Here is a 13,521-nt window from a genome sequence, read left to right as displayed (position 1 = left end):
TTGGATGACCTTAGGTATATGGAGGGTATAGTGTGGAAGATCGGACAGGTATTACTTGGAATAGTCAAATCTAGAAGTAACAAAGGCAAGGATGAAAGTTTCAGCAGCAGATGAGCAAGAGCAGGGACAGAGGCAGATGATGTTACCAAGGTAGAAATTGGTGGTTTTAGTGCTGGTACAGATATATGGTCGAAAACTCACCTCAAGGTCAAGTATGATACCAAGGTTACAGACAGTCTGGTTCAGACTCAAACAATTGCCAAGGGGAGGGGTGAAGTCGCTGGCTGGAGAACGGAATTTGAAGTGGTGACTAAAGTCAATGTCTTCAGTCTTTCCAACGTTTATTTGGAAGGAATTTCTATTTTTCCAGCACTAATTGTCAGACAAGCAGACTGACAATTTAGAGAAAATGGAAGGGTCAGAAGAGATGGTGAGGTCGAACTAGATGTTGTCAGCAGGCATGTGGAAACTGGTGCTGTGTTTTTGGATAATGTTGCCGAGAGGCAGCATGTAGGTTAAAAAAAAAAAGGGAGACAAGGCAAGGTCCTTAGGGGGTCACCAGAGGTAATTGCGCGGGAGGAAGAAGTAGTCATTCATGTGATTCTCAGGCTACCATTAGATAGACAACAATAAAACCAGAGGAGCACAATGCCTCCCAGTTGGAAGACAGTGAGGATGTGTTGTGGAAGATGCTGTGGTTAATTGTGTCAAAGCCTGCAGACAGGTCAAGAGGGATAGGAGGGAAAGTTTACTTTTATTGTAGTCACATAGAATATCACTTGTGATTTGATAAGAATGGTTCTGGGATTGAAATTTGGAGCTCCAGGAAAGATGGACATGGATTTGGGAGGTGACAACATGTTCAAGGAGTTTAGCGAGGAAAAAGAGGTTGGAAATGTGGTGGTAGCTTGCAAGGACAGAGGATTCAAGAATTTTTTTTGAGAAGGGTGAAGGAGAGGAGGAGCAGTACCTGAGGGGAAATAATGATTTAACAATATCAGCTAACATGGAAGCCAGGAAACTAAGTTGGGTGGTCCACAGTTTAATGGGAATAGGGTTGAGGGAGTAGAAAGTAGGTCTCATGGACAGGATGAACTTGGAAAGGGCATGAGGAACAACAGAAACCCAAACTAGAGAAAGATGCAAGTTCAAGGCAAGGGCAAAGGGAAAGCTTGGAAGACGATTGGTCCGGTGGCCTCGATGGAGGGAAGGAAGCAGCAGAGACAGCTGATTAAATAGTCTGTCTTAGTGACAAAGAGGTTTATGAGCTCCTTGCACTTGTTGTTGGAAGTAAGGGTGGTGAATACAGTGGAAAGAGGTTTAAAAAGATGGTTTACGGTAGGAAAAAGAAGCCAGGGGTATCTTTACATTCCAGGGTGATTCTGGAATAGTGAGCAATTGTGGCAGACTTTCTTACCATCTTCAGTCATTCCTTCCTCTTTAAATCTTCAGGCTTTTAAACACAAGTTTAGATTCACCTAACTACAACCTTCTGATTTTCCTGTTTTTTTTAAACTTTGATGGCTTCCCAACCTGAAGAGCCAAGGACTTTCAACTTGCTTTCTCAAGTTAAAACTGGGAAGTACTGAGCCAACCAGCATAGGGCGATACTTTTCTGGTTAAAATATTTGCCACATTCCAGTTCTGATTATCTTAAATTACCACTTAAGTTCATCTTTACTGTCAATAACAATAAGTGTTATTGTGTTGAAATGTTAAACATTTGGCTCTGTGACACAATGACGTATAATCCATTATCTTTCACATCTCTCCATATCCTCCTTATCTAATTCCCACTTGTACCTTGAAGCAAAAATGAACAACTCCAGCATACCTCAGGGGAAGTCAACTTCCCACGTGTAAGCTGAAAACCCCCAGCTCCTGCCTTCATCATTCATCCAAAAGCTGTTGCTACACTCCCAACGTCAACAACATCAAGAATCAAATGAGTCAAAATTTTGCCCAACTTAATGTTGCCAAATCCAAAACCCAAAGCCGTCCTTTTTGAATACTACAATGCTTACAAGACTATTTCTTCCCTTGACTCCATCAATCTCCTCACACACCCCGTCTGGCTGATTCAGGAAATGCATCACAAAAGCAAAATACTGGAAATCTGAAATAAAAACAGAAAATGATGGAAACACTCAGTGGGTCTGGCGGCACCTGTGCAGATAGGAAGAGTTAATGTTTCAGGCCTGTGGCCTTTCACACTTCCAGACCCGCTGAGTGTTTCCATCATTTTCTGTTTTTATTTCAAGAAATGTACTGCCAAACCCAAAGTTTGTCTACCTTTCCCACATGCATGTGAACAGAGATCTTTCTTCCTTTCCTGCAAGATTATCCACTTCCACCCCTACTTGTACCTTCATCATTTTGAGACTTGACTTTTTCATAACGCTGTCCTAGCCAACTTCTCAGCCTCAATCTTTCCCACCTTTACTTTCTCAAAACACTACAGGTCACATTCTCATCTGCACAAAATCCCATATCTATATCTGCTGCAAGCTTCATTGGATACCTATGTTCTAGCAAGTTGGGTTCAAAATTATTTCCCTTGCATTCAAATCCATCCATGGCTTGTCTGCCCTACCTTAGCGATCTTCTCCTGCCTTACATCTTTTCACTCACCCTTTGCTGCTCTGACACTGAGCTATTGTCTCTCTGTTGCATCACTGTTTGCTGATCATTCAGTGATTACACTCCTGCCCTCTCAAAGTTCATGGCCAATACCCTCTACCTTGCTTTTAAAACCATCCTCAAAAAACCTTATCTGCACTTTTGGTTTCCCCAACCCTTTCTATACCTTCCTCTTCCCCTTTAGTGTCTGGAATTCACCGCCAGAGGACTGGTGGAAGCAGGTACGATAGTGGTGTTTAAGAGTCAGCTTGACAAATACATGAATAGGATGGGAATAGAGGGATACGGTCCCCGGAAGTGCAAAATGTTTTAGTTGACGGGCAAAATAATCGACGCAGTCTTGGAGGGCCAAAGGGCCTGTTCCTGTGCTGTACTTTTCTTTGTTCTTTGTTCTCTCGGGCACTATTTTGTCCCTCTAAGGGCTTTGAGATTTCGTCCTCTAAGTTAGAAGTGCTACAGAAATGCGAATTGTTGTTTCTGTTGTTATTCCAGCTTTTCTCTGCAGGCAAAGTCTCTACTTCTCTCACCTCCTTTAAAAGTCCTCAGTCCTTAAAATCTACCTCTTTGACCAAATTTCTCTCTTAATATCTTAATAGTTTGATACCTCTTAAGTGGCTTGGTATCAAATTTTGTCTGATAATGGTTTGGTGAAGTCCAATGGTTTGGAAAGTTTTACTACACTAAAGGTGCTATATAAATACAAGTTTTGATTGTTCTTTAATGAAATGTTCCATACTTGGATTAAAAAGTAAAAATCACATCACGATTCATTTTTGTGTATGAAAGAATATCTTCCAAAATTGTGCTACATTATATTTCCAAGTATGCAAATAACTCACAATATGTTACGAAAAGGATTTCTTCCTATTAACATGGAGATTCTACATCATGAGATGAATATTCTTACATCCTGGCACTTATTAACAAAATCCTCTCCACTGAAATAACCTTTATACACATTTATTCAAAGGCAACAGAAAAGCACAATTTATAACAGTAAGAGAATACAGCATATTATAGGAAATATTATTACAGATATATTTATGTAAATCTTGAGGTTTAGATGATTTGATATCTTAGAATTGTGCCATTATACCCACTTTGAAAAAGATAGTTTGTATTTATATAGTGCTTTAACAACTTCCCAAATGCAGCCAATGAAATACTTTTTAAGTGTAGTCACTGTATGTAGGAAACACAAGCAAGTTCCCACCAGATAATAACCAGATAATCCGTTTTTGTGATTGAGTAATAAATCTTGATCAAACCACCAGGGAACAACTCCCCCTCTCTTCAAACTAGCATGGAATATTTTAGTCCACCAGAGATGGCAAACAGGGCCTTGATTTAACATTTCACCAAAAGACGGTATTTGCAAATATGTAGCACTCCCTCAGTACTGCACTGGAGTTTTAGCCTAGATTATGTACTCAAAGCTCTGGAGTAGGATGTGAACTAATTTTCTGACAGGAGGCTTAAGCACCAGCATAGAGCCACAGCTGACTTCTGATGTGTATCTTTGGTTTGCCCTTTTCTCAATGACAATACACTGGTTTTAGTTTGAATGACAATTGTATTTTAGAGTGCTCACAGCATTTGGTTCAACAGTCACTTGTTACGGAGCACTCAGGTTTATACAGCCTTGCTATTCCCTCTCAGCGCAGTAACACTATGATGTGATTGGTCAGTGATTAAAAAAATAGAATTGTATTGCCAATCATGTCTATACATAGAATTGTTTTGCCTTTGACTCAAAAAGGTTGAAAAAAAATCAAGAACGTGGCATGAATTTACTGCATTGCTGGTTTACACGGCTGTGTAAGATAAGGTTGTTCAACACAGCCTACACCAACAAAGTCTATTAAACAGCAGAAGGCCTTAACAGTGAAGCTACTGCTTTTTGTCTTTTTTATATAAAGGTTAGGATGCAAAAAATTAATTTCTAATTAGAGTTGGTTTGTCTCTGCCTCTAGCTCCAATACATGAAAAAATAGTATAAAATAACAGAAAATGTTGGAAATACACAGCAGCTCCACCAGAGTCTGAAAAAAAAGGCACGTTAATATTTCACCACAGAATCTGCCTCTCCCTTTTCTTTGCTCCCTACAGATCTGCACTGTATCCAATAGTGGAATGGGAGCAACTCACTTTGATACAAGCCGAGCTCCTCCTCCCGATGCCTTTGATTGGACCAGTAATCCTAAATGGCGTTTATTAATGTATATTCAAATTCTCATTGGCTCTTGCATCTGTTAATTACATTGTCACTAACTAGGAAGTTGGTATTTAAAGTGACCCCAGAATTGTACAAATTACCTGTAGTTTAGGGACATCGGTACCTCACTGTATGGTAAAGGAAGAAATGGAGAATCGTATCATAATGTTTCGTCACTGCCAGAAAGATATTTATTGTTTTAGTATACCCGAGGAATGTCCAATCTGTGGTCAGAGTTTTCTGGGACGAAGGCTGGAAGATGCCCCTGTCAGTATTCCTAACTCCTTTGTAGATGGTCATCATGAGAAGTGCTCATTCCTGATCAAACCCACTAAAGGATCGTTCCTGAGGTAAAGACTGTCGATAGGCAAACGGAGATAATTTACAGCGTCAAATTAACCCCCAAATCTTCTGCTATACACTAAAAACTGGTTCAGGTTCGGTGATACAGTTTGAAATTGAATAAAACATGCGAAATCTAATTTTATATGTTAAAATAATAGACCACATTTTCTACGATTAACTGCGAAGAATGTAAAGGTACTCTTCCAAACGGAACACAGTTTGAGAAATGTGTACTATTAGACTCGTTCGCCTTGTGACGGGTGTGGGTGTGGTGGAGTTGAAGTTGGCTTGATATCCTGTCTCATCCAGTTTAAATGGATAATCCGTTTTTATTTTTAGGTGTTTTTGCGGTTTGATTATGTGTATTTAGTGTTATTCACCCAACACCAGAGGAAACAGGTCCTGCACATTCATTTAAAATATAGATTAATTATACCTTTAAGATGAAGAACTAAAGCTTTTGAGACTTTCAAGAATTGTTTCCAGAGAGCAAAGTAGAACCAAGAAAAACGCATATTCTCTGAGAACTTTTTTTTTGAGAAGTGTGCCATTAACACTGTACACGTGATGTTCTTATAGTATGATAAATAGTATAACATTTATAAATGGTATAACAGACTAATGTATCACAGATTGGACCTGGTGGTTGCACTGAGGGACAAACAGAAATTGACCTGGAATGTTAGCACCAAATCAGATTTCCCATAGCCTATATGTTCCAACTCTGGTTCACCAAATGATGGTTGAATTTGTTGAGATGCATCAGGAGGTTAATGACACAAAATGTTCTATATTAGTAGGAGAAGCACAGAATTCTTGGCAAATACCAAAGACTTACAGAAAATAGCCAAACCTTATTGTTCCCTAAATGGCTGTTTTGTTACATGTCAGAAAACCCTGTTGTTCACTGATTATTTGGATCAGTGGTAGCATTCTCTTGCATTGGAGTCAGAAGGTTGTAAGTTCAAGTTATATTTGAGCACATAATCTAGGCTGATGCTTTGGCACTATACTATCAGAGTGCTGCACAGATGGTGGTGTCATCTTTTGGATTAAACAGTATGTTCTCTCAGTGGATGTTAAAGATCCCACAGCAGTCTGCAAAGAAGAGCAAGTGACTTCTTCCAGTGTCTGAGCCAATATTTACCTTTCAACACCTTAAGAAAAAGTTGATTGGGCATTTACTTTGTTATTGTATGTGAGAGCTCGCTCTTTGCAAATTGGCTGTTTTATTTCCTGAATTACAACAGTAACATTTCATGAAGGACTTCAAAAATTGCAAAACATGTTGAGATGTCCTGGGATTATGGAAGGCACCATGTAGGCTTTTTCTTTCCTTTAGAACACCTAAGTGACAAAGCTCTGGATTATTAATCGCCAAAGCAGGCTAGTACCTAGAGTTCATTAAACAGAACCTTCCTTTCACAGGTATAGCACTTGTACGTTTTACAGGTCTTTATTTCAATATTGCAGCAGGTAGAATGTAAATTTACATAAATGAAAAATTTCACTCTGGTAACAGTAATAGGATTGGAAAGAAAATAGGATTTTGGTAATAAAAGGGCATTATAGTGCACAATGAAGTTTAATTTTCAATTACTTATAATTTTCTTCCTTCCTTATTTGAATTAATACCTTGCTTTCTGTTCTATATTTTCCTAACTTGGACTTTCTCTCCAACTTTTTAAAAATTTATTTTTAGTCATTCATTCTAAAGGGGGTGCAGGAGCAGAGAGACCTGGAGATATAGGTACACAGATTGTTGAAGGTGACAGAGCAGGTTAAGAAAGTGGTTAATAAGGCATATGGAATCCTGGGCTTTTATAAGTAGGGGTATAGAATATAAAAGAAAGGAAGTCATTGCAAATTTACTGGTTTGGCCTCAGCTGGAGTATTGTGCTCAGTTCTGGGCACCACACTTTAGGAAGGGTGTGAAGGCATTAGAAAGTTACAGAAAGTATTTTCAAGAACGTTTCTTGAGAGGTGGAGCTTCAATTATGTGGATAGGTCGGAGAAGCTGGGGTTGTTCTCATTAAAGAGAAAGCTGAGCGGAGATTTGATAGAGGTGTTCGAGATCATGAGGGGTTTGGACAGAATAAATAGGGAGAAGCTGTTCCTATTAGTTAAAGAGTTGAGAACCAGATGACCCTGATTTAAGGTGAATGGTAAAAGGCAACATGAAGAAAGCGTTTTTACACAGCATGTGGTCAGGATCTGGAATGCACTGCCTGAGAGTAACGTGGAGGCAGACTCAGTCATGACTTTCAAATGGGAATTGAGTAATTTTCTGAAGAGAAAAGATTTGCAGGGCTGGGGGTGATGATGTGGGGTTGGGTGGAGGAGTGGGACAGCTAAGGTGCTTTTGTGGTGAGTCAGCATGCACACAACAGGCTGAATGGCCCCCTTCTGTGATTCTTTCCTTTCCTTTTGTATCTTGTTAAATTTACTTTCTTTCTAACTTGCTTATATATTTTGTAATCATCTTTTTTCTCTTATTTTTCATTCCTTTCATTATTTATTATGATTCTTTTTTTTGTATGCTCCCCTATTTATTTCCTTTCTAAGTTTTTTACCAGCAAATATTTTATTACCCTGTTAATGTGTAAAAATAGTGTTCCGAAGGACAGTAGTTTAACATCTATGTATACATTGTTCTCTAGAGAATATGATGGGAGCTCTGATCTTCATGTTGGAATCTCAAATACCAGTGGTGAGTTTATAAATATCACATTTCTTTTTAGTAAAAACAAATAGCAATTTAAGCAAAAAATGACAGATACTCCAAAAACCTTACAGAAAATACATAGTGAAGAAGAATACAAAGTTTTAAGAATAATTAGGACAAAAAAAAGTTTGGTACCATTTTCTGATTTTAGTTTTTTTAAAACTTATTCATAGGATGATTGGGAGTTTGGTATGAAATTTATAATTCTGACAATAATTGCCCTATTTACTGCCCCTTCTTTCACCCATACTATTCTTCTCAGGCAAGAGGACACAACCTTTGGCATCAATACTGCACTATTAGTGACCAGGTGATATGCCTGTGCAGTAAAGGGGTCTTTTTCCATGAAGGAAAAGCCAGAGACAAGTAGGATGAAACCGCTCCTTTAGGAGAAATCTATCCAACTCAAGAGTTTTACTAAAATTCTAACTTAAATATCCCAGATTTAATATACATTAAAATATGCTGCATGCAGTAGCTCTTTTAGTTCATACTATCTTTTTTTTACAGGTGTTGTGTACAATTACATTGAAACTGGTGTCCAAAGAGCTGATCGTGGTTGGGAGGAATGTGTTTGTGTTCCACTAGTACAACCGGACATGTACAGTTTAATTAACCAGTGGGATCTTTATTTGGAACGGTTCTCCACAACTGATTTATGGTTACCAAACAGGTATGAAACATAGTACAGATCATTTGGCCTATCAAGTTTATGTTGATGTTGATTTCGCGATGTGAAACCTTGATTTAATCCCAGTCTCTCATTCACTGCCTATACCTTTAATATTATTTCTGAAATATTTATCTAATTTCCTTTCAAAATAACTCAATTGGTTCTGCTTCATTGATTTTGTGGCAGATAATTCCACATTTTGACTCCCTCTATGACAATTCATTAGTATAGTAGATTTAATACAGATGATACAGCATTGCACTGAACTCATTGTGCAATTGATCTATATAATTCACATTACACAGACTATTGCACTAAAACCATTGCACATGACTGCTGTAATTGCAGCTGTGTTTTTCTATAGCAGACTTAGGCCAGAATTTTACACTTCCCCCTCCCCCACCTCTGGCGGGTTCTGAGGTAGTGATGGGGGGAGCATGAATTTGCATAGATGGGATTCCCTCTGGGATCCCGCCTGCTCTGACCTGGTCGTGATTTTGGGCTGGGGCAGGCAAGGCTTTGGATGGGAGGCCTACCCTTGCCCTAATTAAGGCCCTTAAGTGGCCACTTAATAGCTGCTTAAGGGTCTTTTCCGGCCCAGCCTCAATTTTTAGACTGACGAGTGGATGATAGATCTGGGCGGGGGGGAAACATGAAACTGAACAAAGTTTGATCTCTGGCAGGAAGTGGGGGGTGTCCTCCATCAGAAGCCCCCTTCTGACTGGGGATACCATCCCCTTAGGCCCTGGTGACCTCTGGACCTCCCTCCCCCCCCGCAACCAACCCATCCCCTGAGACTGCAATTGCCCAACTTGCGACCCCCCTACCAGGCCTTCCGTGTCCTCCCCACCCCCCATAACCCCTGCCATTTACCTCTCCTCTGATTCCTGGCACTTAGTTCCAGGCAGCTGGCTGTGGTGCCTCTGCCAGCCACAGCAGTGCTGTTCCTGGAATGACTGGAGAGCTACCGGCCAACCTAATTAGCTGGCAGCTCTCCAAGGCAGGACTTCTTCCTGGTGACGGGCCGCCTTCTGCCAGTCAATGCTTGTTAGAGGGTGAAATGACATTGTGTTCCCCACCGACTCGGGCCCACACCATCCTGAAAATTCTGGCTTTAGAATTTATTCTTTTTATGATTATCATTTTGATAAATTAGCGAAGGTGTATTCCTTAGTAAAATCTTAGAAGGTAAGACATTTTGTACATCCCTCTTTCCCTTTAGGTCCTCCACTCACCGTTTCCTTCAATTTTCACCAGTGAATAACTGCATTGTTTGGTGTAGTGCTGAATCACGGTGAGCTGAGAAGATATAGGTTTGATTTGCTGGTCTCTGATGTGTTAGTTGTTTAAATCTGGGGTGGTAGTATCGGCTCCTGCCAGCTCTTGCTGTAAGTGAGCATGTGTGGATGCTAGGTGAAATCAGGCTGGGCTTGGTTGTGAAGATTGGCCCTTCATGATTGTCACAAAGAGCCATTTGGAGATATTGGCATCCCTGAAACTCAACTCTGGCTTGAGACAACAGCTTCATGAGAACAGATTGAGAAAAAAACAAATAACATTTTGGAGCATCATTGCTGCAGAATCCTCACTCATATTACGGAGTTGACCAAAAACGATGAAACCAATATCTGTAAACTTTTCTGCTTTGCAAATTACAAATGTCAGGATGCAGCTACACATGAATATAGTAAAGAACTTACTGGAGCAAATTCCAATCCTTATAAGAGCAGTTTCTTTTATGTTTTCATTATGCCCCCACACATTGAATATAGATAATACAGCCTGTATAATACAATGTATACTTAATTTATGAGAGAGACCTGTTAAAAAAAAAATACACATTATCATCTAACTTCATCTGACCATCATTAACCTACAAATCTCACATGATGCACTACAATGGTGTATAATGTATCCTTTCGTAGATCCTTGCCTCTTACCTATTCCATCTATACCCAGCAGTTCAAAGCTACTATTTAATAACCATGGCAATCACAATAATCAATTTTCTAAATTTGATTATTATTGTGTATAATTATAGGTACAATGAATATGAGCACAACTGCTATTCCTATGCACTGACCTTCATCAACCGTGTGTTGGCAGCACAAAGTAAACGACAGCTCAGTAGGACTGAATTCACCGAGAGGTTTGTGGTTCCGCGGACAAAAAGAGCCTCCAGATATATCACGCTCTACCAAGAGCTTTGCAGAAGCTACTTTTATATCGCAGATGGCTTACAAACTGAAGAAATCAGCAGTCAGTTTTAAAAAAAACACAGATTTAATTATATTAGTGTTAAACAATTATCACCTACATTTCTATAACTTAAGAAATAAATATTACTATTGAACCACAGAATAAACTTTTATGTGGAAAAGATGAATAAGCTACCATCAGGTTAACAGTGTTACATCTCCTGCTGTTATCCATTGGTAGTAAAAGAGCACTGTGATCTGTGACTGTTTTATTCTAACTTAACAATCTAATGTCTCTTGTCTTAAACATTGAACTGTGATTTAAATAAATGAAAATCACATGTAAATTCACTGCATGTGCATTATTAGTTCTCACTTTACTGTACTTTGAAAATACTGGTCAATGATGATAAGGTACATTCACTAATCTGGAGAACTGGCCTCGAAGAGATTGAAAGTCGGAGAATTGTATAGTCAGCTGTTCTGAGTTATCTGGCCTCCTTAAGGTGCTCAACCTGGGCTTGCATAAGGACAAAACAAACCAGTTAGAACTCCCACTCCTGATTACTATATAGTGACCTTTGCTAGAAAGTGAATAAATGTGGAGCGGAAGTGAAAACTGGATAGGGTTGGTTGTGCTATCCCCACAGTTTAATCTCCTTCTGACATTCACAAGCTATGCTTAAATTTCAAACAACACTTGGCAGTTAATTGTCAGTCACCATCAACTGGTACATTCTCCATGGCAATGCCTCTACCAATCAGAGTCCACTTGCCAACCAATCAGCACTCTCTTCTCACACAGTATACATTGGTTTTTCTCCCCTGACATTGGCATTTTCTTGTGAATTGACCTAATGAGTGCAAGACAAAAAGCTTTGACAAAAAAGTCTTTTTTCAGCAATACTCAAGTTCTGTACTACCAAATGACTAATTGTTTAATTTCAGAAAATAGTGAGTATAGAAGCTTTTTTGTGGGGTGGGAGTTTGAAATTAGTCAAAGCCAATAGCGCAAAAAAGGCTGATAGAAAATCTACACTGCGCCTAGTTTTCTTTCCAGTTAGGTCAATAAATATTTTTCCTATATTTATTCTACATAAGACAAAATTGGCCAATCTTAATTATATTTATATGTCACAATTATTATGCCAGCATGACACTGTTATTTCACACAGTGATCATGTTTAGTGAACTTAATGTTGAATTACATGCATTTTTGTGCTATGGCTGTGATTTCACAAAAAACTAGATTGGGACTACCCAAGCTCATTTTAATTACTTCCTTCCCATCCGCAGAAAGAATGTTAACTGAGTTTGCAGCCCTGATTCCAGAAATGAAAACATTCCTTACTTGTGAATCAGCCTTAGAATGTTCTGGATTGCCTTATTATAATATCAGCAGTAAAACCAATTAACTACAAAAGGCAACCACCATGATAATAAAATGAGATTGTCCCTCCAGAATAAGATTGTTGGATAAATTACAATATTAACAGACAAGCTTTAAACAGTGAACAAAAATGTATTTCAGAATCATATGCCTGTTGTAATGGATATTTGGAAAATAAACAATACTTCAAGAAATGTAAAAATCATGCTTAATGTTAATGTAAAGTGCAAATAATGTAAAAATTACATATTTCTACATCATTTACTGTTTCAGTTAGGTTATTGAGAGCTCCTCTGGGATTATATTAATTGCTTTCAGAGAGGGAAATGTATTCAGTTTGTTATTTATCTGGAGGATACAGCCAAGTGATGAAAAATGTAATAAAAGTGAAAATTATAGTTTTACAATTACTGTATTCTTTAATGTCATTAAAGTTTACCTTATAATTTACAACTGATGTCTCTTTAAAAATTATTTTATGGGAATTGAGTGTTGCTGGCAAGGCCAGTATTTGTTGCTCATTCCTAATTGCTCTTAAGAACATGGTGATATACCACCTTAGAACCATAGAACCATAGAACACTACAGCACAGAAAACAGGCCATTCAGCACTTCTAGTCTGTGCTGAAATATTATTCCGCTAATCCCATTGACCTGTGCCCAGTCCATAACCCTCCAGACCTCTCCCAATCTATCTATCCAATTTATTCTTAAAACTTAAGAATGAGCCTGCATTTATCACGTCAGATGCCAGCTCGTTCCACGCTCTCACCACTCTCTGAGTGAAGAAGTTCCCCCTAATGTTCCCCCTAAACCTTTCCCCTTTCACCCTAAAGCCATGTCCTCTCATGTTTATCTCTCCTAATCTAAGTGGAAAGAGCCTACTTGCATTTACTCTGTCTATACCCCTCATAATTTTGTAAACTTCTATCAAATCTCGCCTCATCCTTCTACGCTCCAAGGAATAAAGTCCTAACCTGTTTAATCTTTCCCTGTAACTCAATTCCGTAAGACCCGGCAACATCCTAGTAAATCTTCTCTGCACTCTTTCAATCTTACTGATATCCTTCCTGTAGTTAGGTGACCAGAACTGCCCACAATACTCCAAAGTTGGCCTCACCAATGTCTTATACAACCTCACCATAACATCCCAACTCCTATAGTCAATACTTTGATTTATGAAGGCCAGTATGCCAAAAGCTTTCTTTACAACCCTGTCTACCTGTGATGCCACTTTCAGGGTATATATCTGAACTCCCAGATTCCTTTGTTCCTCCACACTCCTCAGTGCCCTACCATTTACAGTGTATGTCCTACCTTGGTTTGTCCTTCCAA

General features: G+C 38.9%; 1 protein-coding gene across 1 annotated transcript; it reads left to right on the top strand.

Moving 5' to 3' along the window:
* The first annotated feature begins 4,859 nt into the window (after positions 1-4,859).
* Positions 4,860-12,636, top strand: LOC121279645 (MKRN2 opposite strand protein-like). The gene is made up of 4 exons (XM_041190848.1): positions 4,860-5,205; positions 7,861-7,910; positions 8,436-8,598; positions 10,640-12,636. The coding sequence occupies exons 1-4, from the start codon at positions 4,988-4,990 to the stop codon at positions 10,866-10,868; spliced, it is 660 nt and encodes a 219-aa protein (XP_041046782.1). The 5' UTR covers positions 4,860-4,987; the 3' UTR covers positions 10,869-12,636.
* Positions 12,637-13,521: the final 885 nt, after the last annotated feature.

The sequence above is a fragment of the Carcharodon carcharias genome, chromosome 7 (genome assembly GCF_017639515.1).
Source record: "Carcharodon carcharias isolate sCarCar2 chromosome 7, sCarCar2.pri, whole genome shotgun sequence".
Taxonomy (NCBI): Eukaryota; Metazoa; Chordata; class Chondrichthyes; order Lamniformes; family Lamnidae; genus Carcharodon; species Carcharodon carcharias.
The sequence above is the reverse complement of the archived record's forward strand: the minus strand, read 5'-3'. Positions and strand labels throughout refer to the sequence as shown.

What these genes read in the sequence shown, in the direction of transcription:
- LOC121279645 (XM_041190848.1), top strand. Translation starts at nt 4,988, where the DNA reads ATGGTAAAGGAAGAAATGGAGAATCGTATCATAATGTTTCGTCACTGC. An exon ending in TGGAATCTCAAATACCAGTG is followed by an intron (nt 7,911 to 8,435) that starts GTGAGTTTATAA and finishes TTTTTTTTACAG; the next exon opens with GTGTTGTGTACAATTACATT. An exon ending in GATTTATGGTTACCAAACAG is followed by an intron (nt 8,599 to 10,639) that starts GTATGAAACATA and finishes GTATAATTATAG; the next exon opens with GTACAATGAATATGAGCACA.